At 37.9% G+C, this 27,848-nt stretch overlaps 2 protein-coding genes across 2 annotated transcripts; one reads left to right on the top strand and one right to left on the bottom strand.

Moving 5' to 3' along the window:
• Window positions 1–295: 295 nt before the first annotated feature.
• LOC114756632 (uncharacterized membrane protein YjcL) lies at window positions 296–24,453 on the bottom strand. Its single transcript, XM_028945575.1, has 6 exons — window positions 23,882–24,453; window positions 23,541–23,767; window positions 7,572–7,682; window positions 7,321–7,476; window positions 1,440–1,681; window positions 296–946 (listed from the first exon to the last, which is right to left on the bottom strand). The coding sequence occupies exons 1-6, from the start codon at window positions 24,205–24,207 to the stop codon at window positions 623–625; spliced, it is 1,386 nt and encodes a 461-aa protein (XP_028801408.1). The 5' UTR covers window positions 24,208–24,453; the 3' UTR covers window positions 296–622.
• A 1,964-nt stretch (window positions 24,454–26,417) lies between these two features.
• Window positions 26,418–27,470, top strand: LOC114756633 (uncharacterized). The gene is made up of 2 exons (XM_028945576.1): window positions 26,418–26,735; window positions 26,817–27,470. The coding sequence occupies exons 1-2, from the start codon at window positions 26,418–26,420 to the stop codon at window positions 27,468–27,470; spliced, it is 972 nt and encodes a 323-aa protein (XP_028801409.1).
• The last annotated feature ends 378 nt before the right edge of the window (window positions 27,471–27,848 follow it).

Genomic DNA, 27,848 nt, shown 5'->3' with positions numbered 1-27,848 from the left:
ACTTACTTTTTATTTTATAATAAGGCAACATGATATTGAGAAATAAAATATAAAACTCTTACAATTCAATATATCTTACTCAAATAAAGAGCTAATACATCAGTTTTTTTTTTCAAAAACAAAAAAATGCATCATATGGTTGATTCCTAATTATATTAAATAGCTGCAAAACTATACATGAGAACTTAATAAGGTTTCTAAATACAACCACTGGTCAGTGAAAATAATAATTAAAAAAAAGTGTTACTTGTTGAATTAGGACATTAAATTAAAATTAGTGAAAACAAATAGCAAATAATATGCCACATTATAAAAACGCTGTTATTATACGTTGATACTGCTTATTTATTGAACTCTTCTGGAGTGCATAACAAAAGACAAAAGAATTGCCTCTATCAATCCCTCCCTTTGTATTGCCACCGTTTCCATAAGGTGCAAATCCCAAAATAACCTCACAGTATGCCTCACATTTCAGAGTTATTGAATTATTCATGCATCTTATTTCACCTTTCAGGGCCACAAGGTATTAATGTTTCTGGCTCTAAATGTATCGCTATTAAAAATGAAGTAAAGGAAAATAAAGAGGAGGGGACATCTTACACTGATCGATTGGCATGCAAGTTCACATGTGCTTTAGCACAGTCGTACCAAATGCAATGCCGAGAAAAGTTGCAATGGCGATTCCAAAGATGCCAGCAAGAATGCCAGGGACTATGAGAGAGGTCCAACCTTTTGCCGTAGCCATTCCACATGCAGTAGTAGGACCTCCAACGTTGGCATTTGATGCAATGAGCAACAATTTCAAGTCAAAACGAAAGAGCCTTCCCAAGCCCAGAATCACAGCAAGATGGATTGCTATTTGAACAAAAGCAAACAGAAAAATACTGGGTGCTGTGTTGATCACACTCCATATGCTTCCACTTGCACCTATTACCGCAAAGAATACCTATTTCTCACAGGCAAGCCAAAAGTCATGCAGTCAATTTCAACAACGATCCTGTGGATATTTCATAAATCATCAATACAATACATTCCATAAAGAATAAAAGGAAGGAAACATGACATTTGTGTTGCCAGCAAAACAAAACTCATGATGAAAGACCAAATTAAATTATTTCTAAATGTTGGATCCACTCAAAACCAGCAAGAGCAAAAACATATCTAACCCATAGTCCACAGAACAAACTAATAACCACCACTTGCCCCATTTTTTCTCTGATCATATTTGCTACTATTTTTACTCCTCGCTCCCAACAGCCTCACCTGTCATAATTTTTCTGAAGAATTATAACATTTTAAATAAATTAGATTTTATTAAAATTTATATATATATTTTCATTTTGTGCATAAAAATTAGCTTGTGTCCTCTTCCTAGTACATAGGAATAGCTGGTCAATGACACACTAACCAATCAGCAGTACCATTAAATACAAACCCACCTGCATGAGAATGACAGCCATAGCCTCACCAGATGGTGCAAGAAAAGCAAATGGTTTTGGAAATGCAGTTGCGAGTATTACAACAATTGCAGTTATAACTGGCAGATTACCCCCCGGGATTCCAAAATAACGAATAAGAAAGGCAGCAGTCTTGCAGATGGTGAAGGCCACAGCAAGAGCAGTTGCCATTTGTAGCACCGGAAGTTTGTTCCCAGACTCAGATTCTGAATTCAATGCATCATCTGCCAAACTCGATGAGTTAGCTGTCACTGTGACTGATATACTTGTTATTCAATTCCATTGGCCATATCTAGTACCATAGAAGCATTGAAAGGTAATGAATCTAAAATTTAAGTGAATATAATGTGTATCGAAAATCATACAGACCTACTCGCGAAAACATAAGAAGATGCAAGTAAATGGACAGGATGTTTTATAAGTTGACTTTCTGATTCCTACCTTTTTGGAGAAAGTGTCAGTAACCTAGTATACTTTTGTGTGCCGTAGACCTGAATTGTATTAGGGCATTTTGGGGGACTGTGTTGACCAACTTCATTGAGCATATAGTCATTGGTTTGTCCCTGGGAGGCTCTTAGGTCATATTTTGAAGAGTGTTTTGGTGAGGAGAGTGCTAGCCTCTCGAATGCTAGGTCTAGGAATTATTTGTGAGACACTGTCATATTTTCGGTTGTAACTTCTTCCTTGTCTCATTGAGAAGGAGGAACGGATTAATATTATTCAGATTCAATATTTTGAACTTTTCTATTCTGGTTCCTATCATTTGGCATCAGAGCAACTGATCCTGAGGATTAATGATGGCCGAGAGAACTCAATCAAAAGTGAAACAGTTGGGAGAGGAAATGAGAAGAATGTCGAGAAAGGTGGCTATTCTCAAAGAAATGATTTTAAGAATAGATGCTACATTAGAGCAAATGCAGAAGCAAGCTAAGGAGTCAGTCAGAGGAGGACCGCATCAAGGAGAGGAAGAAGCAGATAGCCATGGCTAGGGAACGAAAGAAACAGTTAATTACCAGAAACTAGAATTACCAATCTTCACTGGAGAGGATCCGATCGGGTGGTTTTTCCATGTTGAACGCTACTTCAATGTTAATGCCATCACTGAGAAGGAGATGTTAGCGGCAGGGGTGGTGTGCCTGGAAGGGAAGGCTCTGAACTGGTACCAATGGAGAAAGACATGATATCTGGTGAGAAACTGGTCCGAATTCAAGCATGAGTTACTAAAACGTTTCCATTCTTCCCAATGAGGAAGGGAATACCAACTCTTATTTGCGACAAAGCAAGAAGGTTCGGTGGTGGAGTATGTGGAAGAATTCGAGCACCTATCAGCTCCACTTAAGGACACATCTGAAGAGTGCCTCATCAAAGCCTTTATTAACGGCCTAAAGGCCAAAATCCGAGCCGAGTTGAAGCTGGCAAAAGTGATGACCTTCAACGACTTAATGGAAATGGCAATCTGTGTGGAGGAAAAACTGAGAATAGTTGAAGATGAAGTGGGCCCTAGGGTCAATCGAGCCCACAAACCGAATACTGGGTCAAAGGGTTACTCAAGTTAGCCATTCTTCTCACGGGTTATGCACGTGTTGGAGATTAGTCAAGGCTTTGCCTCTGCAGCGACACTTGCAAGCTCGGACAGCGTGAGCAAGAACGAGAACAAAACAGGGGAATCAAAAGTGGTGAGTACAGCGACTGGTACTTCGGTTAAAAGGGGAGGCAGTTCTTGGCAGCTACCAGACTCTGAGATTGCACGAAGAAGGGAGTTGGGATTGTGCTTCAAGTGTGGAGAGAAGTATGGACCGACTCATACTTGCAGAAACAAGAATCTACAGGTCATCATATTGGACATGGAGGAAGAGACCGAGGAGGGAGGAGATCGGTGAGTTCGAAGAAGACTCCTTGCCAGGGAATGGGGCTACTTGAATGAAATTTTCCCTGAACTCCATGGCAGGTTTTGGCAGTAACCACACTATGAAGGTACGCAGACGGTTGGCAGGGGAAGAGATTGTAATCCTTATTGACAGTGGAGCCATGCATAATTTCATTACGGAGGAGTTATTAGATAGAACCCAACTGGAGGTAGATGAGATCGCCAAATACTCAATCACAGTGGGTGATGGATATGCATTACGGCGGAAATAGAGGTCTAAGGGGGTGAAGATGAATGTGCAAGGGCTCGAGGTGGTGCAGACATTCTACCTGTTCCCCTTGAGCGGAGTGGACGCAATATTAGGAGTTGAATGGTTGAAATCCTTAGGGGAGGTGAAAGTAAACTGGGGCCTCCTAACTATGAAGATTGGCAATAAAGGAAACCGAACCTGTCTAAAGGGAGACCCGTCACTCTCACGCATACAGGTTTCCTTGAAATCACTACTTAAGGCCGTAAAAAAGAAGGGGCAAGGGTTTCTCATTGAATATAGCGGCTTAGAGGGTAGTTTGGAAGAGAATAAGAATGTTCCGGAGGAAGTACAGAGCCTGTTAGAACGGTATTCAGCGGTGAGTCATGCTTCTGACAAGTTGCCACCGAGAAGACCCTAAGATCACGCGATAATGATCAAACCAGGGGAATAGCCACCGAATGTGCACCCCTACAGATACCCACATCTCCAAAAGAATGAAATTGAGGTGATGATAAGAGATATGCTGCAAGCGGGGATAATACAACCAAGCACCAGTCCTTACTCTAGCCCAGTGTTATTGGTTAGACAGATGGAAGATGGAGGTTTTGTATGGATTATCAAGCTCTAAACAAGATTATGGTACCAGAAAAATTCCCTATTCCAGCCATTGACGAGTTGTTAGATGAACTACAAGGCTCCACAGTATTTACAAAGCTAGATTTGAAGTCCGAGTACCACCAGATTCGCATCAAAGCAGGAGATGAACACAAAACAGCTTTTTGGACTCACGAGGGTCATTATGAGTTTAAGGTGATGTTGTTCGGTCTTACTAATGCCCCCTCTACTTTTCAATCCTTGATGAATCATATATTTAGAGAGTATTTACGTAAACTTGTGTCAGTATTCTTTGACGATAAACTTGTCTATAGTAGTGATATCAACACTCACTTGATACATTTGGAGAAAGTGTTCTCTATTTGAAGGAGAATCAACTTGTAATCAACCTCATGAAATGTAGCTTTATGCAACCAAGGATAGAATACCTGGGGCACATTATATCAAAGGAAGGAGTGCAAGCTGATTCGACCAAGGTTGAGAGCATGATGAAGTGGCCACAACCCGAGAATGTTAAGTCCTTACGAGGATTTCTAGGGTTAACAGGGTACTACCGCCGATTTGTCAAGAATTATGGGAAGATTGCAAGCCCCTTAACTGACTTACTCAAAAAAGATGCCTTCAAATGGTCTACAGAAGCCTCTAAAGCTTTTGAAAAGCTCAAATCTGCCATGACAAGTCTACCCGTGCCAGCCATGCCTGACTTCACAATGCCCTTTGAGCTGAAAACCGATGCTTCGGGGACTGGAATTGGGCCGGTTTTGATGCAAAAAGGGCAACCGATTGCTTATTACAGCCAAAAACTATCTACAAGGGCCCAACACTGTTCAGTTTATGAAAGAGAGTTGATGGCAATTGTGATGGCAATCAAGAAATGGAGACATTATCTATGGGGACAGAAATTCCAGATTAAGACCAACCAAAAGGCCCTAAAATACTTGTGGAACAGCGAGTTTTGGAAGAGAATCAGCAGAAGTGGGTGTCCAAGCTATTGGGATTTAATTTTGAAATTGTGTACAAGCCAGGCAAGGAGAACAGGGCAGCTAATGCTCTCTCAAGGCAAGAAGAATCTGCTGAATTGATGGGATTTTCCTTGTGGCAGTGTGCAGAAATGGAAGAATGGGAGAAAGAAATTCAAAACGACCCTAAACTTAACCAGATCCTACATCAAGTTATTGCAAACGACAAAAGGTGTTGAAGGATACAGCTTAATCAAAGGGTGCTTACATTATAAAGGGAAGCTAGTGTTGCCAAAAATTTTGCACGGATTCCTTTACTAATGAAGGAGTATCATGATTCACCAATGGGGGGTCATTCCGGCTACTTGCGCACTTATAAAAGGCTAGTCAGTGTTGTGTACTGGGAAGGCATGAAAAGAGACAGTCAACAGTATGTTGCCCGAGTGAAGTATGCCAAAGGAACAAATATCAAGCCCTTACAACTGCCGGATTGCTTCAGCCACTGCCTACCCTTCAAGGAGTTTGGGAGGATATAAGCATGGATTTCATCTCGGGGCTGCCTAAATCAAGGAGGTACGACACCATACTGGTGGTAGTTGATCAGTTCACTAAATATGCTCACTTTCTACCACTCACTCACCCTTTTACTGCCAACGACATAGCTGAAGTATTCATTCATGAGGTTGTTAAGCTACATGGGTTCCCTAGAACAATTGTTTCTGATCAAGATAGAGTCTTTGTGAGTCTGTTTTGGAAAGAAATGTTCAAGCAAGGTGGTACACAGCTTTGTCTCACTTCTATCTGAAGACCGACGATCAAGCAGAGGTGCTCAACAGGGGACTGGAAACTTATTTGAGGTGTTTCGCAAGTGACAAACCCAAACAATGGGTGCAGTGGTTACCTTGAGCAGAATACTGGTATAACACAACACACCAAAGTGCAGCCAACATGACACCCTTTAAGGCGGTGTATGGTAGAGACCCCCCCGACATTCCTCAAATTACACGATGAATGTTCAGCAGTGGATGCTGTAAATGAGCAACTTCAAGCAAGGAATGCAATTATTTCCACTCTTTAGGAGAACTTGCTCAAGGCTCGAGAACAAATACAGCACCAAGCCAGAAAACACAGATGTGCAGTTCGAGATAGGGGAGCATGTGTATGTCAAGATCAAGCCTTATAGATTGCACACCCTGGCTAAAAGGGTCAATGAAAAGCTTAGCCCGTGCTTTTATGGGCCTTTTAGGATTGTGGAAAAGGTTGGAGCAGTGGCATATCGATTAGAGCTTCCTCCTACAGCCCGGGTGCAGCTGGTTTTTCACGTCTCCAGCCTAAAGAAGTCTGTTCAACCAGCAATGGCCACTCCCAATTTTCCCACAGCTCTATCCAATCAATTGGAGCTGTAAGTGGAACCATAGGACATTTGCAAGGTGAGGAAATTAACGAATGGTCAACTAGAAGTGCTCATCAAGTGGAAAGACCTACCAGACTTTGAAAATTCATGGGAAGATGCTGCAATCATTTCTCAGCAATTTCCTAATTTTCCCCTTGAGGACAAGGTGAAACATTTAGGGGTGGGAAATGATAGGACCACACATGCTAAACAAACCTACTCGTGAAAACATAAGAAGATGCAAGTAAATGGACAGGATGCCTTATAAGTTGACTTTCTGATTCCTACCTTTTTGGAGAAAGTGTCAGTAACCTAGTATACTTTTGTGTGCCATAGACCTGAATTGTATTAGGGTATTTTGGGAGACTGTGTTGACCAACTTTGTTGAGCATATAGTCGTTGGTTTGTCCCTGGGAGGCTCTTAGGTCATATTTTGAATAGTGTTCTGGTGAGGAGAGTGCTAGCCTCTCGAATGCTAGGTCTACGGATTATTTTGTGAGACACTGTTGTATCTTCGGTTGTAACTTCTTCCTTGTCTCATTGAGAAGGAGGAACGGATTAATATTATTCAGATTCAGTATTTTGAGCTATTCTGTTCTAGTTCCTATCACCCAATCTATAAAATATAAGAAACAAAAACCAATCATGAAATGTTATGCAAGAATGAGACAAATCAGTTTCACTTCAAAGTGTGCCTAACACGCTTACAAGTTATTTCCTGTATTAGAATGCTCCAACAAAGAATTCTTCACTTGTAAACAAGAAGGAAGAGACGTTACCATTTCCGGACGATGAAGCCTCTTGAGGCACTTTAGAGGCTAGGGCAAACAATGTTGAAAAATATAATGCACAGATGACATTATCTGCAGCTAACCCAGCAGTTAGAACTGAAGGAGATACTTCAAGTGCATTAGATATGGCAACATAGTTGACAGCTGAACAAGGGAAACTATTCATCATCAGTGAAGCTATACCAAACCACATTTGGGTTGAAGATTAGAAACCACTATTTACAAGATAACGAAATGACCTCCACCAATATGTCTGCCCATGAGTGCAGCTGCTATCTTCCAACTATCCTGACCAAGTGATCGCATTGGAACCAGCACATATGCTATCGCTGTTCCAACTGTTGTTGCAACTGTCAATGAAGAATAAAAATATCAATGGAATCTGAAATGATACAAGAACCAAAAAAGTATATATACATGTGACAAGTTGTTCCACTTTGTAATGGTTATAACTGTAAGAGTAATTTTCAAACATTTCCCTGAGAAACGATTTTGTTTTTAATTGGTTCCAAAGTTGGACCCATGTTTAAAACTGACCAACAAAAAAAGATACAGCTTTTGATAAATCAAAAAGTGTAGGAAATTGAAGGAGACTCTAAAGATAAAATTATGGGGAGAATTACTGAGTTCCCAAGAAAAGTAAATGACTACGAAAAAGTCTTAATGACAAGTAAGAAGTTGTTATTTTCTGTACTGGAACTTGTTATTATAGGCTGCCTTGTTATAACTGGGACTTTATAGCAAGTATATTTCTTTGAGACTTCGTAGCAATTCTCCCAAAATTGTTTTGCTGGAAAGCTGCTGAGGAACAACAAACAAGATAATCTTCTTACCACTTCAAGGCATTCAGATAGAATAGCTAGCCAGAAGGTTTAAAAGTATTAAGTACTTAATAAGATACACAAGCCAAATGGGAAGAATTTTTTTACATGGGATAAAACAGCATTAAGTTCATAGAGTTGAAGAATTTGCTAAAGAGAGTAGCAATGGTGATTTCCTATTTTATTGTACTTACTGACTGTAAAAGTAAGAACTAACAAAGTGTATAATTTTGAAAACTGGAGTAGACCAATCAATTCAACCTACAAAACCAGTAAAACAGTGCCTCATTTGGTCTAAAGAATAAGGTGAACCAGCATAGCTGATATCCAGATAAAAACTGCTAAAACCAATTAAAAAAATATGAAAACTAGCAAACATAGAAAACTCAAAGGAGAAAGTTCAGTTTGTATAGCAACTGATGGCCAGAGTACCCTGCTGGGAACTACCTCTGAAGCACTGTAGCTTATTGCCAAAGAGGTTGAGAGATCATACCATGGAGGAGCGTAGTCCCCGGGGAAAAATAAGATGCCATCATTTTTTATCTAAAGTAGAATGGAGAAGAAGCAATATCCTAGCCCTTCTTCATTGCACGTCACCTAGGCAATTATTTTAAGGATTAAGATGTAATTTTAGCAACAAAGTTTATCTCAAGGGGCACTGAGCACAATAAAGTTTATTTGGGTTCAAAAATATACATGAAATTGTCAAAAAGGGACATTTGGCACAACTCTGTTAACATCCGTTAATTTACTATTAGTGGAACCTATGAAGTCAGTTTTAATGTGCATTTTTAACAACAAAATTTACATCAAAAGGTATTGTGTAACATCCTAACTTTTGAGCCTAGAAGTACTAAAATTAGTCTAAAATGGATAGGCTACCAGACCCGTTATGGCAGGAGTTCCAAAAGTTCTCTGAAAGGATAGAAAGATTCTTAGAAACCAAACTACAAAGTAAAAGTTTCTGGGACTGAGAAAAGAGGAAGTTAAAGACTCGGATAAAGTCTCAAGGCTCAAGAATAAGAAATAGAGATAGATGTAAGCCAAAAGTTATGTTAGAGGCCTCAATGAGATGAATTATAGAGTTAAGCTAAACCAAGGATAAAATCGCAATTTTACAAAACTTCGGGCTGGAAAGGACAAATATGAAAATTATGCCCAAAAATTCTAGAAAAATCCCAAAAAATATCAAATGCATGCTAAGACCTGTATGTGAAGAAAAATTACAAAAATGCCCTTGAATTGACTTTAAATGAATTTTAAAGATTTTTACTTATTTTGAGGTATACAGTCAAATTTAATTATTTGAGCCATGAGGAGGCCTAAGAAAAGTAAGTATAAATGAGGATTCATAAGTTGAGGTTACAAAAAATTATGGGGGTGTTTGGCAAATGGGGCAAAAGTGCTTCTGGGCCCCAAACCTTGGTTTAGAAAAGCTGATTGCCAAACACCCCATTTTTTTTTAAAACCAAGGTTTCAGTCAAAACCTTGTTTTTGGCCAGCAAAACCAAGGTTTCCAGTGAAGCAAAAAATTGTAGCTTCTGGGATTGAACACTAATTGGGTGGAGTAATAATTGGTCCTGTTAGAAGCTCCAACGGTGAGAAATTACTCTGCCTCTTCTCCCATTCCTTTGCCGTCGCCTTTCCAAGATAGCACCGAAATACTTCTGCCTCTTCTCCTATTCCACCCGTCGCCTTCGACCGAGCTTCTGGCCACAGGTGAGATAGCACCGAAATACTCTGCCTCTTCTCCCATTCCTTTGCCGTCGCCTTTGACCGAACTTTGGACACAGGTGAGATTGTGTTGAGCTCGTGAATTTCGGCCCTGGTGAGGTGTTCATCGGCTTGGCAACACAAGATCCCGTGCTGGGTTGGCTGATCGATTCGTCCATTTCTGATAGCTGCGTTTTTCAGTTCGTCCAGTCGGCGTGTCTTCCATGAGCGAGGCATACTTACCGGTAAGAAACATATATTTTACCCGAAGAAAAAAACCATATCTATCGGATCCCATTCCTTTGCCGTCGTCGCTGCTGAAATTTCAACCGAACTTCTGGCCACAGGTGAGATCGTTGTCAGCTCGTGAATTTCGGCCTTGGTGAGGTGTTTATCGGTTTGGCAACAGAAGATCTCGTGCTAGGTTGCCTGATCCATTCTTCCATTTCTGATAGCTGCGGTGTGCATTTCGTCCGGTCAGGTAACTTCTCCCCTTCATTTCTGATCTGATGCAATGAAGATGACGCGTTCATTTATCTGATTGATTTCTGGGTGGAGTTCGATTACCCATTACCGTCGGTGTCCTTTTTTTTTTTTTTTTCCGTTCGACTGTGTCCTGTTTGATTTTTTCCGGTGTCCAGCTCAAAGGCGTGAAGAAGATGCCTCATGGAAAACACGAAAAAAAAAGAACAAAATGGGACCGGACTGGTGTTGGGGGCGGCTTATTAGTATTATAAATATGATGGCAAACTTTCCTGATTATTTGACATTTTGATCTCTATTTCGTTACTAGCTGGACTATTTATTTTCACTTATTCTGAAATAAAAGCTAGTACTACAAGAAATGAAATATCTAGGATTGTTACCCTGTGGCAGTGTTTGGTTTTCAGCTGTGTTTATTTCTTGATGATGTTAAATGACCCACAATGTCTCGAAAAGCAAACATGCTAAATAAAGTCATATTTTCAGTCTTGCTTTCATTGTAGCATATGGATTCCTGCTTGTATGGATTTTCCTGCTTCTATGGTTTACATAACAGTATAACACATTTGGTTGAGTATGATCCTTTGGTTGAAGTCAAACGAGCCTTGATGATGCCCCTCATGCTCAAACTTGTTAAATACTATACTTGTTATATCATATCTCTTGGACTGAATGGCATGCTTTTTGGGTTGAACTTGTGATGACTAAAGTGTTGTAATTGTTCTATAGTATAATGAGTAAACAAACTGGCAAAGCTTCATGGGATATAAGAACCATAAAGGTTTTTATTGACCTGTGCATTGAAGAAGTTGAAAAAGGGGGAAGAAAAGGAACTAGCTTGACAAAACCTGCTTGGACAAGTATTGTGGACAGCTTCACTGCAAAGACTGGAAGAGTCTATACGAGAATTCAATTGAAAAACAAATATGATACTCTGTGAAAGGAGTGGCAGTTATGGGATAGGCTGCTCCGTGAGACAGGTTTGGGATGGGATGCCGAAAGGAATACTGTTAGTGCCCCTGATGATTGGTGGGAGAAGAAAATAGTGGTAATGGTTTAACTTTATTTTAGCTTGTATTTTCTCACATGTTAATGTTTTTTGTATAATGTATTATATTTTTGGTGTTGAATGCGCAGGAAGTTCCTGGCTACGAGAAATTTAGAGAAAGAGGGCTTCAGTTTCGGGCTGAATTGACTCAACTCTTTGGGTCTGTAGCTGCAACTGGACCACAGTCATGGGCACCTTCTTCCATGACACTTCCAAGCGAAGGAGTTCCTGAAGATGATATGGAAGAAGGGTCTGAAGATAGTGATGAACTTTTAGGAGTACCAACTGGCATAAGCGGGGAGTTTAATTCGGTCACATTCAATGACAATAGTGGAGGAAGTGGAGGCAACACTGGGATGAGACAGGAAACCATTCGTGGGGGTAGAAGCACAGGTGGCAGTCGACCTAGTAGCTCATTAGGGGTTAGAAAAAAAGGTGAATCCATGAAGAAGAAACCCACTACCACTATGAAAATAGCAGATGCACTAAGCAGGATAGCTCAAGCAAATGAAAATGACTCTCAGCGTGAACATGAAGAGATTTCAGAAGCATGTGCTAGGAAGCTAGAAGAAGAAGCACGTGCTTATGAGACGTCAATTGCCGGAGTCATGGAGCACCTTAATGAAGTTGATGAAGTTACTGATGATCCTAATCTGTTTGGCCGGTGCACAACACTCCTCATGGACAAGCCAGCTGCAAGGGAGATGTATGTGGCTCTGAAGAACAAGAGGGAAAAACTCCTGATCTTCTTGAAGCATGCAACCAAGGATTGAGACTTCATTTGTGTTGCTTATTATAGTATTTGACTACTTTTTGTGTTGCTTAGAAGATGACTGTGATAATTTGTGTATATTTTTAGGAATTATGTAACCAGCACTATTGTATTATGTGACTTCCAAATTTCTGTAGGAATTAAAGAACTTATTTTCTTGTTAAATGTTTAGTAATTTCATATCAGGGTTTCTAAATTTTATGTCTATGTGCACAGGACAAGACAAAAAATGGCTGATGAAATTAAAATTGCGGAAAAGTATCGAAAACGACGGAACAAACGGGTTAATCAAGTTGCAGTAGCGGTTGGTGGATACGCTTCTCTTCATTTGTGTAAAGAGCCCCAGCATACAAGCATTTATACAGGCAAGGCATGGGTAAGGGATGTTTTACAAGGCCATTCCACCCGTTGTTATAACATGTTTAGGATGGAAAGGGAAGTGTTCTTTAGTCTTTGCACAGAATTGCAACAACACGGTCTAAGGGAAACTAGAAATGTTGGGATACATGAAATGGTTGCAATATTTTTAAATACCGTTGGCCATGCGCTTAGTAGTAGGATACAGCAAGAAAGATTCCAACATTCAGGGGAGACAATTAGTAGACATTTTCATAATGTCTTATTGGCATGCTGTAGACTTGCTATGTCCAATATCAAACCAAAAGATCCAACATTTCAACATTTGCATACAAAAATATGGCCCGGTGGTCGATACTGGCCTTTTTTCAAACATGCTATTGGAGCAATTGATGGAACACATATTTCATGCATTGTTGATGCAACTGAGCAAACAAAATTTATTAACCGAAAAGGAAGAGTGACGCAAAATGTAATGGCGGTTTGTGATTGGGACATGTGCTTCACTTTTGTATTGGCCGGATGGGAAGGTAGTGCGCATGATGCTCGTATATTTGACCACGCCCTCACAACTCCTTCCATGAATTTTCCCCATCCGCCTCAAGGTATATTTTAAATTGCTACAATTTATTTATGTTTAACTGTTAGAAGACAAAGTTTATTAACACCAATCATATATTTCATGTAGGCAAATATTATTTGGTCGATGCTGGCTATCCGACACCCATGGGATATCTTGGTCCCTACAGACGTGAACGCTACCATCTCCCTGATTTTCGAAGGTCATCTGCATTTGAAAATGACAATGAGGCGTTCAATTATTTGCACTCAAGTCTACGGAGCACTATTGAAAGAACTTTTGGAGTTTGGAAGAGTAAGTTTGCAATTTTAGGAAACATGCCGAGCTATGACTTTCCAACACAGGTTCAAATTGTTTGTGCAACGATGGCCATACATAACTTCATTAGATCAACATCCATTTCTGATCCTGGTTTCATTCAGTTTGAATAAGAAGGTTCTTATGCAGAAGAAAATAATAATGATGATGGACTTGGATCTTCACATATACCTTCATCAATAGAATCTTCATCTCACATGGCTCGACTTCGTGACTCAATTAGAGATCAAATTGTTCACTATATACGAGAACAGTCATGTCCTTTTTATTTCCTCTTTTCTTTTTAGATAATATAATGTGTTGTTGCAAAAAAAAAGTACTTGGACAAATATATTTTGTTGCAACCTCTATTATGAAGACAATTGATATGAAATTTTTTTGTGTGGTTCTTTAATTCTGTCAAAAAAAAATTATGGGATTTCTTCATCTTTAAAATCTTTAAGAAAAAATCATATGTCTTTGTTGGCAAAATAAATTATTTTACGAAAAACATATTTAATTATTTCATTAATATATATACGTTTTAATTTTAATTATTTTATTAATATATATTATTTATTAATATATATACATATTTAATTATTTTATTAAATTATTTTGCAAAAAAATTATTTATTTATTTTATTAATATATATACGTATTACTTTTTTTATTAATATTTTTTATTTACTTCAAATAAACATATATTATGAAATATATCTTATATGTAATTATCATTTAAACTTATATCCTTTTTAGTAATTTTTACATATAAAAACACACTTCTGACAATAACTATCCAAACACTCTCACTTTATCAGAATCACTTTTTCAGAAAAGCTATTCTTTCAAAATCTATTCTCTAGAAGCTATTCTCCAAACCATGGTTTGAGGTTATCCAAACACCCCCTATATCATTAGTCTCATCTCCAAAAGGCCAGCAAAATGGCTTTAATAATATTTAAAAGTTAGTTATGCCATATAAGGGTATTTTACGGGAAATTCAAAAATAAATACTCACGGATTGAATTACGGTCTAAGAAAAATCACAGATTTTCTTCATAATTTAAAAAATTTTATGGTATGAACAGCTGAATTTTTGGAGTTCTAGATTGAATGAAGTGCTCTAATCAAATATTAAATAATTTGTCTCCTAAATAGGAGACAGAGATAAGAGCACATTTATTATGGTGCTATGTCAGCGTGCTGAGTCGCCAAGTGCATTTATGACGCAATTATGACACCTTCGAGTCAGCGTGCTGAGTTACCAGGAAATATTTATAGATAATAGAAAAATCAAAACGTGGTATGGATACGTTTTAGACAGTCCTCTGTCTACCCAATACAGCAAAATTCTACTGCATGACTTAGTAAAGCTAAGTAACCAGTCAATAAAACTAATTATTTTCTTCTATATTCTTTTGAGATGGCGCCATATGTGTATTTATTTGAGATGAAAAAATGGTACCAGAACATATCCTAGTAGTGTGTGGTAAGTTAGGATCCGAAAAAGTACCCAATACGGTACAGAATGGCAAGATAGGTGGAGGAATCCCTAAGGGCTGTAATTTGAACGAATTTTCTATTAATTTTCTCTTTATTTTAATATCAAAATTATGAAGGGACAGGCAAGAAATTATGTGTATGATTGGATGGAAGATACGTGGATTGATGATGTAATATGTAACATCCTGAGTTTTATCGGGTTTTAATGGCCTCTTTTGGGTTGATTTTGAGGATAGATTAGTGATTTAATCTTGATCTTGGTGTTTGGGTTGGATTTGAGGTTTGTTGGAGGAATAGGTGAACGTACCCCTCTCAGGGTATGTTCGCCGCGGCGCACCGGGAGTTTCAGAGGGGGGTGTCTTCTCGGGAAGGTTTGGCCGCGGCGAAGTCTAGGGGACGCCGCAGCGAAGTTGTTCAGGTGAGCGAGGCTTCTCTTTCGGGAAGGTTTCGCCGCGGCAAAGGTAGGGGTATGCTGCGGCGAATGTTTTCTAGGCGAGCGAGAGTTTCCTCTCGGGAAGCTTTCGCCGCGGCGAAGTCAGGTTTTCAAGCGACTAATTCCTCTCGGGATTAGTTCGCCGCGACGAAGATGGAGTTCGCCGCGGCGAAAGGTCGCGAATCTATATATTCGCGAGAGCAGTCAGCGTGCGAAAAATAAGAAAATCTGAGGAGGAGAGAGGAGCTCTACTAGGGTTTCGTTGTTGAGGCTTGGGAAAGGCATTTCTAAGGATCCATTACCTCAAGTAAGTGATTTTAACCTCTAATCTTCTTCCTTTCTTGGGATTTCTTGGAATCTATAAGGAATTATGGTGAAACCCTAGGATTTTCTAGGTTGTGTTGGAACTGAGGTTTTTGACCGATTGTTTTGAGTTTAATTGATTGCATTGGGTTAGTTTAAGTGTTTAATCGGTGTAGTTTCCTTGGATTTAAAGAATCTTGAATTTTTGGAGCTAGGGTTTATGGAATTGGATGATTTGGGATTGAGGATGATAATGTAGAGATTGATTTTGAGTTTTGTGAATTGGGTTATGTTAAGGAGGGTTAAATTGGATGTTTAATCGGTTTAGATTTGTTGTTGGAACCTTAATTGCTCAAATGAGATGTTGGAGGTTGAATTCCTATAGTGAGTCCTTGAGGTTTGAACTCTAATTGATGCTTGGAAGGAGACTTGATGTTTTAATAGACTTTGAGGACTTTGGAGTGTTGTTTTGATAGTTATACCCTTTGAGTTGGGTAGAGTTTTGATGGAAGATAGGAATTTTGTGTCCCCAAGTGTTGTTTTGGCCACATTATTAGTTTGAAAGCTAATATATGTTGGTTGTATGTTTGTGTGCTTGTGTAGACCGGTTGTGAGTCTTGGTGGTGCACGGGGCCACATTGTTGATTGTTATTCCTTGCTCAGGCGAGAGGTAACCACTTTCAATCCTTAGTACTTGCTTCTGTGGTATTGTGAGTAGATTTGTGTTTTGTGCTCCAAATAGTAATTGTGTTCAAACTATATGTTGTATATAAAAAGGGAAAACCGTCTTGTGGGGTTTTGACTTATGATGAATGAATCTTGAATTGTGAAAGATATGCCACTGAATGAGATTAATTGTGAAATGATTGTTACTCTTTGCTTATGATTTGAGCATGATGCATTAATTGGGAATTGGTGAGAGTCTTGTCTGTTACTACCACGTGGTAAGGCCTCCATTAATGCATGATGGTTGGCTTAGTACGTCCCCCATAGTGAGGGATAGGCCTTTTGGCTCCCTACGTCCCCCAGAGTGAGGGATAGGCCTTTTATGGCTCCTTACATCCCCCATAGTGAGGGATAGGCCGGGTTCGGCTCCTGAAAATCTCCCAAAGTGAGGGATTTGATTGATGGGATTGCATCATTGCACTTGCATGAATTGTTGTGGCTATCAATATATATATATATGATTTGTGAACTGCCCCACTTGACACCTCACGAGCACCTATTTAGTAGTACCTAGTATTGGAAAGGTTGGTTACTGGGACTCTGTCTCACCCCGTGGTTTACAATATTTTCAGGTGAAGGTTCTAGGCGTGCGCCTTCGGGAAGAGACGCAGAGGCTTGAGCTTGGTTAGCTTTAGGCCTCTAGCCTTTGTTGATGTATGGCTAGTTGTATATTGCCACGTTTAGGGTCCTTTTAAACTATTTTTGATTGCCCGGTTTATTTGTAAACTGGAGGAAGTGTATCTTCTTCTTATTTTAATTGGGCCGGAGGCCCCTTTTTACTGATTATGGAACTTGGATTTACATGGTTGGAAACCATTTGGATGGGCTAATTTTGTTGTCTTTTGTTACCCGAGCCGGAGGCTTGGAGGCCCAGTGATTGCGATGGAATGATGATAGTTGCATGCAACTGCGTTTGAGAGGGAACCAAGTTTTAAATGTTAATTTTTCTAAAATTACGCAATTTCTTTCTACTATGGTAGTTGTTGTAACATCTTTCTTTTTCTACCATAGTAGTGGTCTTATGACGAGTTATAACGTTTTAAGGTTAAGGGTTTTACATGATATGTGATGTCATAAGGAGTAAGCAATCTAAAAGCTTGGACACTTGGCTTGATTAAAACGAAAGATAAGAGATAAGACACATGGCAAGGTCATAAGGAAAGATCAAATGAATAGCTATGATTTAGCCACATATACACAAGATCAAGGGCCAAAATTTAAACTTGCTTATTATAAATACCCCTTCCCCCCTATTTATGCAAAGATTTTGACCAAGAGGAGAGACAAAAGGGGAGCACGAAATTTTTCAAGGGAAAAGGAAGAAAAAGAAGCTCATAAAGTTCAATATAAGTTCAAGCTCCAAAACAATATATAATTATGGTCTTTGATGTAGTTTTTGTTACCCTTATTGTTGTTGAGTTTGTCTTTGGATTTTGTTGAGTTTAAGAGGACGAAAACCATTGTTGAGCTTGCCGTTTAAACCTGTTCTAGTTAGGAAAAGAATGGATTTATGTTAGCTTAATGATCAAGAGGTAGAAACAAGCTTGATCAAGTAGTTTTGTAATGAGTTTGTAAGAAATTCAACCTCCCCTTAACTTTGGGTGAATTTCAGCCAGACTTAAAACTTAAGATAGGGTTAGATTTTAATGATTTTGATGCTTTCAAAGTGTTTAGAATGAAAGATTGTGTGGGGTAAAGGTGAGAAAGCAAATTTAGAAGCATTAGAATTGAAAATGAAATTTTTACCCTAAAACCCTATGTGTTCGGCCAAAGCTGATTTTAGGAAAAAGAGTTAGATTCTAATTATTTTGAGCCTAAAAACGGATTCTACATACAAAATTATGTGGAAATAACATGTGAAATTAATTTTAGAAAGGTTAAAAATGAAGCTCAAAAGTTAAAAGTTAATATAGTCCAAAGAGAACAAAATATTGATATTATTAGTTATCATGACTTTAACGAATAAATAGCAATAATATATTGATGCATTTAGGGCCATGAGACATCAAGAAAGAAGAATAGCAAAAGTTGGACAAGTAATCTCAAGGTTGGTAGTAAAAAAGAGTCAAAGAAAACAAGAAGGAATTTAAAGGCACAAGGTAATAAATTTACTTTTCTTATATACTTGATATGTATGCTTGTGTGTTAATGTGCAGTATGTTGTTTGATAGTGATATGAGATACAATTGGAAATATAATGCTCTGTTTCTTCGATATTTTTCATGACCATGCATGTTAATATGAGACATTGAGCATGAATGGTTTGAAAATATATCATACACTTGCATTTATTTTGCATGCATAAACAATAATATTCGCTACTGAAATTCTCCCGATTCTCACCCTCTCTTAACCAACCATAATAGGTGCAAAGAGTATGGGAGAAGAAATCATGAAGTGGAAGCAAGAAAAAGAGAAAAAGAATTAGGAAATGTGTCCTGTTACATTATGTATTTTACATGCCACTATATGTTATGAACATGCTACTAATGTTATGTGATATTAAATAACAATGACAGCATGTATAAATGGCTATGATGATGTTTGGGAATAGTTAGTGCATGGATGGAAATTATATATAGAAAGAATTAATTATGAATTATTAATACAAGTTAGAGGAACAAGTTCTACCTAAATGAGCTACGAAATGGTAACAGAGTAGAAGGAAGGCAAATGAACGAATCTACCCATGAATTTGGTGAGCAACTAGAGCACATTCTAAGGTTTAAAACAAGTGATAGGTCACTTAAAATGGATATGTGTGCTAAAAATTATGAATGCTCAAAGTTAAGGCAAAGAAACTGATAAGTACTGTTTTTACCAAATGAACAACAAAATTTACGCAATAAATTGTACAAATTGGCAAAGGTTAAGTCCAGTTTTACATTTTTGTTTCTATAGGAATTAAAAAAACTTCAAATAGAATTTTGAACCACCTCAATATGATTTTTCTATAATTAGTTATGATTTTTCAAAGTTAAACCGAAAAACTGGAATTAACCAATAAACAGTATCTCACGAATTAACATTTAAATTTTTAATCTATGGGTTTGTTTCATAATTCGCCTAACTATAACACTTCCGAATACATACTAGAGGATATTTAAGGAGGGATGTTTCACACTGGGCACCATAAAATTTACTTGGATGCAAAAAAAAATACATGGACTTTCTTTAAAAAAAATCATAATAATAACAAAATTCATCAATGCCCATAAATATCTGTTAAAAAATAACAAAATTCATCAATTCTCGTAAATATCTGTTAACTTTATTCTTTTAGGTCCCACTAATTGTTACATTTTTCTCCATCCATTCCCACTCCCAACTCCACACATCTTTTCTCTTATCATACTCAATACACACACCTCTCTCTTTATCTTGTCATTTTCTCAACCTCTAAGTCTTTTATATATATTTAGCCAAGAATAACATCTTTCTTTTTTACGATATGAGTTTCATTGCTTGCACCTAAAAACTACTTCTAGTCCTTAATATAAGATATAATTAACTAATTTGAGAAAATTAAAGAAATTAAATAAATTACTTTAAAATATTATATTTATCATTTTTCTCCAAATTAATTTGATTGGCTTATAAATTAATATATAATCTAATGATGCGTATAAATATTTCAAAGAAATCATATAACATCTATTATAATTAAGTAACTGTTTTACTTTTTCAGTTTTCTCAAATTAGTCTATTATATTAAGGAGAGGACGAAGTAGGAATGAGTAAAGAGAAAACGTGATATTTTGTGAGACCTAAGAATAAAATTAACGAACGTTTATGGAAATTGATAGATTTTGTTATTTTTTTCCCTCTTTTAAAAAGTTCATGTATATTTTTACACCTAGATAAGCTTTATTATGCCCAATGTTCCTTGATATAAACTTCGTTATTAAAAATACACCCTAAAACTTATTGACAATTTTATATATATTTTTACACCCAAATAACCTTTATGATGTCCAGTGCCCCTTAAAGTAAACTTTATTGTCGAAATTGCATCTTAACCCTATGTTAATTATATTTTTCAAGTATATTTTGATTTTTCTTTAATACTTAATTTAGCTTTTCTAATTTATTATTATTAGTTTGTTCTTGACAAACAATTTATTATATATCAATAATTATGTAAAAAATATGTTGGTTTTTAGTTACATTACTTACGCTTTTTGTCTTGCTTCAATTGCATTACATTACTTTTTCATTTTAACTTTTGTACATTTTTTTTATAATTTTTATTTGATATAATAACTATAAATTAAGAATGTATTATTTGATTACAATTGTTTCAACAACCTGTAAATCAATAAACAGTTACTCTCTAACGGGCAATCCAGCTTTCGTAACATTGTTATCCGAGAATTCTTTACTGTTAGTGCTAATTTTAGATTTTGAAGGCCTTACACTGTTCAGCAACGATCACAAAGACACTAACCCTATGTTTGGATGAGAAAAAAAGTTAGGAGAAGAGAAAATAGCTAGTAACAAAAAACAAATTTCTTTGCGAGGAACATAATTGACATTTTCCCCATTAAATAATATATGCAAAAGATATATAACTTCGATGTGGCCATTATCAAACACAATGGCCCTGTGCTCTTGTCAATCTAACTCAATACCCACAATTTCCCACATAATATCCTATTCTAAGGATTGGCTTACATGATGGAAGTTATCCTTTTTAACCGTCCCAAACACTTTTGAGCCTTAACGACAATCCAACTAAGTTTCTTGCTCTCTATAAATATAGGGTTGCCATGCACACACAGAAATAATGTCATTACCAACTATATAAATCATTATGATGTTATCAGCAATTTTGAACACAGTAAAATTAATTAAAATTGAAAGAAGTTGTGCTGAATGAATATATTTTATTTATCCTGAAGGACGATACATATAAGGGAGGAGAGATCTCATAGGATCGTGGAAGATATTCTTCAATTACAATCAGGAAACACGTCAGCAAAATTTTATGTTTTCCATGGCCGGGTTTTGACATGAAATTTGGGAGGTCATCATGTGATCTTATCCTAACTGGATTCCCTCCCTTTCTGGTTTGCAAGGTCCTCTGTATGAGGTATTACAGCTTGCCAAATTTGATATCAAAATTCTACCATTTCGCCTCTCAACGAACTAATTTCCAAAACTTCCCTATTTGACCCTTTGTTGTGTAAGAAGTGATGCCCAAGGTGCTGTTTACAGGCTCTTAACAATTTTGATCCAAGCAAATTTTAGTGAATTAGAACATCACAGAAATCACAGCCTTAATCGCCCCAGATCACAAGTTAGACCCACTAGGATTCCTATGGACAACCCAGAACTTCAGTTTAATCAAACTTTCGGATTCACTCGCTTAGGTCAGCAAACCTTGTTTTCTTTACCATAAGATAGCCACAATTAAATATCATCATTATCCCTATTTCAAAACCAGCATTTACCCAAATAGCAGGACTAAAAAACCTACACTAACAAATCCACACCAGCACTGAAAATCCCTCTAATTACAACGCTGAGCAACACCAGTCAAGCCAAGAACCATACCCAAACTTCACATAATTCACGTCCTAATATGGTTCCTATATGACAGTACGTCAATAATCATAATTAAAATTCAAACAGCAGCCAAGATATGACAAAGTTTCACTTCACTGATTTACTCAACAATAGTCCAATTCAGCACTAAAAAGCTCAACAGATTCATGGAAGAGTATAGCTACAAAACAGCACCAAGCATGAGCAAAACTTGCGTGTGCATGAGATCTCCATCATCTTTAGTCAAACAGGAGGATAGAAGCTTCAAGCTCAATAAGCAAGCCAATAAATGAAAAGGAGAAAGTATCTTCATTAACCATCTAGATGATGGTAGTTATCTGGTTAAATATTAGGAAACCATAGATATCCATAAGAGTTTGGACACAGCTAAGGAAGAAAGATTTCACAACAGTGCACGTATTCGTAAAGCAATAGAATAGCTACAGCAGCAGCTGCTAGCCTCTCTCTTTATTGTCAGACTATTTTGAAGCTTTTGTTCCTCCATACCATCTTTTATTACTGAGAGCAACCAACAGACAACTTAGACATTAATAACCAACCTCTTGATTGCCAACTCTTCGTTAGGTCTAATTTAAATCTTAAAAAATACATTTACATGCTTCCTGTAAACAGAAATTTCATTTTCCATCCTAACCTGATTGCCTTGAAATGAGGCAAATGTTGTTGTCAAGCCAGTCGGTACACACATAAGTCAGAGCAAGTCAAAATGACCTAATTTCCCATGTATTAATTTGAAGCAAAGCAACAATATGGTTTCATTCAGTAGAATTGGAAGTAGAAAAGGTGCACTCAGTTCACAGGTTCAAGGGAGCCATAGGTCGGTATAAAATCAATTCTATATCTCCCATATATAATCACGCCTATGCAATTGACCACCTAGTCTAAATTGGTAGCAAACAAGCAGCAAGTCGGCAGCTAACCTAAAAGGCATAGCAAGACAATTAAGGGCCTGTTTGAGATAGCATTCAAAAACACTTGTAAGCACATTTCACATAAGCCAAAACGAAACTCCCCTTATATACTTACCTCATATTCCATAAATCACGATTCAAAAACTACTTATAAGCTATTCCAAAAGGGTACTAAATTCAGTAATTGCTATTTCATGTGTTCTCCATTCAAAACATTATTTTATGTTCAACGTGAAACCATAACCAAATATAAGATCCAAGATGCAAATTTATCTTATCATTTCCCTTAACCGAGACAACAATTGCGAAGAATATCCCATGAAAGCAAGAATTACGCTGTGGAAAAGTGTTCAGGATTTCTCTCAGTTTATGTTCGGCCAAAAGTTCCACTTTGTTGTTTAAGATTCATCGCATGTTGTTGATACATGATTGCAACGCAAACACGATAAGCAATCTACCATATTCCCCGTACATATAGAATATTTGGGTTTATGCGCAATTTTTCTTGTCTTAGAATATATTCTAGAAGCATAAAGGAACTGCTAATGAGTTACACATACTCCAATACTAGTATGCAGACTTGGGTACAGGACAGAACATGATATATAAACCACAAAGATATATCAGGTGCGCCGTATGTAACAAAAAAAATGCATATAAGGCAAGAAAGCCAATATGAACAGGTATTACCTGAACCCAGTAAGAAAGCCAAGAGAAGTGTCCCAGTTGACTTAATCACGCGGCGCAAGTCAGCCCTAAATAACAACAACGGAACGGCTATTGGGAGCAGAAAACCCATAACAATCTTATATGCTGAAGCTTCACTGGCAATAATTCCGAAATTACTCGCTGCAAGCCCTACTAAAATGCTCACCAGAGAACCACTCAATGTGCTACCAATCTTGGTCCTTTCCGACCTTCAATTAAAGACAAAGAAAAGCAAACAAATTTCTGAGAGCATTACAGAAATTCTCTGCACAAATTTAAAAATCGAAATGAGAGAATAGTGATTAGGTATCTGAAAAATTTACCAGATGCCAAAAGCACCAGCAGCGAATAGAGCCGTCCAGGTGCCCCATTGATCTTCAGGAGAAATCAGAGGGGCAATGAAATTGGCTCTGATAACAAAAACTGCACTAAGAGGTCTAGCTCTAGAGGGGACGGATGACAAAGAGAGATTAAAAGGATGGACTCCATCGATGAAAGAAGAATTCAGCAATGGTTGCTGAGATCCTGACGTAGCTGCCCGGGCTGAAGTGAAAAGCTTTTGGCGGGAAAATGGACGCAAACTTCGCGGAGGCGCCGGCCGAGGACATGGCTTAGAAGCCGAAAAGCGCAGAGAATATAACGAGGCCATTAGCGATTTGCCTTACAAGGAAGACATGGAAAGTGATGAATACGCAGATCTTCTGCTGCTGTGGCCCTCACGTGATGCGGTGGGGAGAGGGAACACAGTATATTTTAACTAACACGACGACTTTAGGGATAAGGACATTGACTCGGATGACAAGGTCCAAGGTAAAGTAATTGGATGAAATTAACTCCAGTTCGAAATTTGAACCAATAATCATGAGTCGATAACAATATCCACATAACCCTGAAACAACTTCCGCCCAACAAGCCTCTTTTTCCTTTGTGGCTCCTCGTTGGCTCTAGGTTCAATTCACCGTTGACATGGAAAATATGGTGCCTGTTTGGGTCAGCGTTTGCTGGCCCAAACGTGGCTTATAAGCACTTATAAGCTTGGTGGAAAATTTGACCCGTTTGGCAGAGCAATTTGGCAATTGGGCTTATCATTTTTTAAAGCCCCTGAACGCACGATTGGCATAAGCTCGTGCCTACCAGCTTCTGGCCCCTGAGAATTCAGCTTATGACCGTTCTGACACTCTACCTTTATTTTTTTGTCTTCACATCTGCCTTCCTTTATTCCCTAACTCGTGACTCTCTTTTCCTTTTACCCGAGCTCCCAGCTTGCTTCCGTCTCTGCTCGGCTCGAGAACGTCCGTCGGTGGTCGCGTCTGAGAAGGTCGTCGCTGGTGACCGTGAGCTCCATCCGATCATCATCGCGAGGTCAGCTATTGGGGTGAGGTGTCCGTGGCTTGGTGGATGCCGTTCGTTCATCACAAGTCGGAGCTGCTCTCACCGTCTGCAACCGACGTCGCCGGCGTCTGCCTCTGCGTTTGAGCCGTGCGTGGAGATCTTGGCTTCCCAGTGCAATATACCGTTGGATCTACCTCTGGCAGCTTGGATCTACTGCAGGTTGGCCGGTTATGTCACTTTTCTGGTTTGATCCCCGGTCCTCCTTCAATTTGTTGTCCTCCCTGAATTTCCTGTCGTCCTTGAATTTCCTATCTTGCTTGAATTCGGATTTGTTCATGATTGCTGCATGTTGAGGAGGGACTGGTTGTGACACCGAAACAGGGACCGAATGTAGCATGAAATTTCTACTTGCATATCGATTTTCTTCCTCTGTTTTCCAAGGCTGAAACAATGATTAATGGTTCAAGAATTTCCTATCGTGTGTTAGTTCGGATTTGTTAATGATTGCTGGATGTTGAGGACCGACTGGTTGTGACACCGAAACAGGGACCGAATGTAGCATAAAATTTGTACTTGCATATCGATTTTCTTCCTCTGTTTTGCAATGCTGAAACAACGATTAATGGTTCAAGGAAACGGCGTATAGGATTCTCTTGATTTTTATGGTTATAGGATTCAAGAAATTGTTGCGTATATACGTTGTTAATGGCGAGATATGGACCTCTGGAATTGTAATTTTCGGAATTACAATGGTTGTTGTTTTGCATGTCCTTAGCTTCGGTCTCTTGATTTTTTTGGTTATAGGATTTGATCTCTATGAGGGTAAGGTAGAAGAGAATGAGGTGGTAACATGGTGTATATATGTGTATATATGTGTGTCCGGATGGTTCATTTGATAAAGCTAATTAACGGAGTTGATAGAGCAAAGTAATAAGACATTAATTTGTACTATACAAAGAAATTAAGGACTATGTGGATAATTACTTAAAAATCATTTGGAATTAATTTGGGGAAGTCTCAATCAAAATAAATTTAATGTTATTCTTTCTCCTGTTATATTCTCTTACTTCTCTCTAATATGATATTTATTTAACTAATTTAATTATATTAAAAAAGTTAGGTAAATTAGTTAATTATGATAAATATAACTTATTTTTGTAAATAATCTTGTTCATCATTCTTAGTTTGGTTTTTATTTTACTCCTACATAGTTAAATTAGGATAAAAATTAATCAATGTAATGTAGTTTAGGTTCAATTTATATGATATATTGAAAATTTAATTTCAAAATGTTCACAATCAATTACCACTGGAAAATAGTGGACATTGACAATGTGATTATATATTTATAATTTTAAAAAATTTTGAATAAGAAAACTAAACAGCTTATGCAATTAAAATGTGTTACTTGGTGATATATGTTTGTTTGGTTACAATGTATGTGTTATATAATACGGCTTTCATTATTACATATTTAGGGCTTTGGTTGATTTAGTTGCTCTTATCTCGATCAAAGGGCGTAGAGAAATGGATAATGACAAGGGAAAAGCGACATGGGATCATTACACGACAAAAATTCTAATCGATGTTTGTGCCGAGCAAATAGTGCACAAAGAAAGACAAGGAACATCGTTTACAAGACCTGGTTGGTTGAAAATTGAAAAGAATTTTCGGGAAAGGAGCGGGAAAATGTATGACAGGAAGCAACTGAAGAACAGATTCGATGTATTGAGAAAAGATTGGAAGTTGTGGGAAAAACTGATGTCTGGGGAGACTGGCATTGGTTATGATGCAGCCACAAATAGGGTGTTGGCCTCTGATGAGTGGTGGCAACGAAAAATACTGGTAATTATTTGTGTTAGTTGAGTTTTAATTTTGAATATCAGAAGGAACAGTGCTTAATTATGCCTAATTATGTTCATGTAGGTGGACCCTAATTTCAAGAAATTTAGACATCAGGGGCTGATGTTTGCATCAGATCTGATGAGAATATTCAAAGATGTTGTGGCTTCGGGAGAGTATGCGTACGCACCATCAGCCTCACAGCCTCAGCCAGCGTTTGCTCCACAGCCTGACACAGAAGAGGAGGATGTTTATAGAGTCGGGCTAGACCAACAAGAAGGGTCAGGGGATAGTGAGGATGAAAACTTTGGTGTGGACCCAACAGCCAGTGCCTTCACAAATGACTTCGCTGCTTGCAACATAAACACCCCCGCAAGTACTGGACCAAGTGGCTCAGGAAGCTATGGAAAGAGAAAGAGGGGTGAGACATCAGATGCAAAGAAGAAGAAGAAAGTTGCTGCAACTACATTAATCTCTGACAGCCTGAGTGTCATAGCAGCTGCTTCTGACAAGCGAGCAGCAGCATTGGTCGAAGATCCCCAAATAGTTGATAAGGTTTTGGCACACCTGACTACCGTTGAGGAGCTTAATGATGACAATCAACTATATTATGCATGTGCCAAGATGCTTACGCGGTTGAGGTGGGCTAGGCGAGCCTATTTGGGGCTTATGCATGATAGAAGCAAGTTGTTGAGGTGGTTGATACCGGCAGCACAAGACCCAGACACATGGAAGTGACCTGCAGAATAGGATTTAGTTTAGGACTTAGCTGTTTAACTATTGTTATTGCACTTGTTAACCTGAACTACCTGCTGTTTTAACCTAAACTGATGTGGCATGTTGTAGGAACTTTATTAATCATTATGTAATATATTTACGCTAATTTCTACTTGTCATCTATGCGTTTGGTTTTTCTGTTTGCAGTATGAAAATTATTTACACTTTGTTTAGTGTAATTCTTATAATGCTTACATTTTGTTTTTACCATAATTACAGGGTTAATTCCAGAAATGGCTAATTGGAACGATGATTCACCGTGGAATGAAGATACTTTATGGAATTGGAATAACGATTCACAGCCAAATGAAGATGACCATTCAACCATAATTAATGAGG

The sequence above is a fragment of the Neltuma alba genome, unplaced genomic scaffold, assembly GCF_004799145.2.
Source record: "Neltuma alba isolate B1F8T4 unplaced genomic scaffold, ASM479914v2 tig00010443_pilon, whole genome shotgun sequence".
Classification (NCBI taxonomy): domain Eukaryota; kingdom Viridiplantae; phylum Streptophyta; class Magnoliopsida; order Fabales; family Fabaceae; genus Neltuma; species Neltuma alba.
Note: the sequence above shows the minus strand (reverse complement) of the source record. Positions and strands in the feature narration are given on the sequence as shown.

What these genes read in the sequence shown, in the direction of transcription:
- LOC114756632 (XM_028945575.1), bottom strand. Translation starts at nt 24,207, where the DNA reads ATGGCCTCGTTATATTCTCTGCGCTTTTCGGCTTCTAAGCCATGTCCT. An exon ending in GCTGGTGCTTTTGGCATCTG is followed by an intron (nt 23,768 to 23,881) that starts GTAAATTTTTCA and finishes CTTTAATTGAAG; the next exon opens with GTCGGAAAGGACCAAGATTG. An exon ending in GGGCAGACATATTGGTGGAG is followed by an intron (nt 7,477 to 7,571) that starts GTCATTTCGTTA and finishes TCCCTTGTTCAG; the next exon opens with CTGTCAACTATGTTGCCATA.
- LOC114756633 (XM_028945576.1), top strand. Translation starts at nt 26,418, where the DNA reads ATGGATAATGACAAGGGAAAAGCGACATGGGATCATTACACGACAAAA. An exon ending in GGTGGCAACGAAAAATACTG is followed by an intron (nt 26,736 to 26,816) that starts GTAATTATTTGT and finishes ATGTTCATGTAG; the next exon opens with GTGGACCCTAATTTCAAGAA.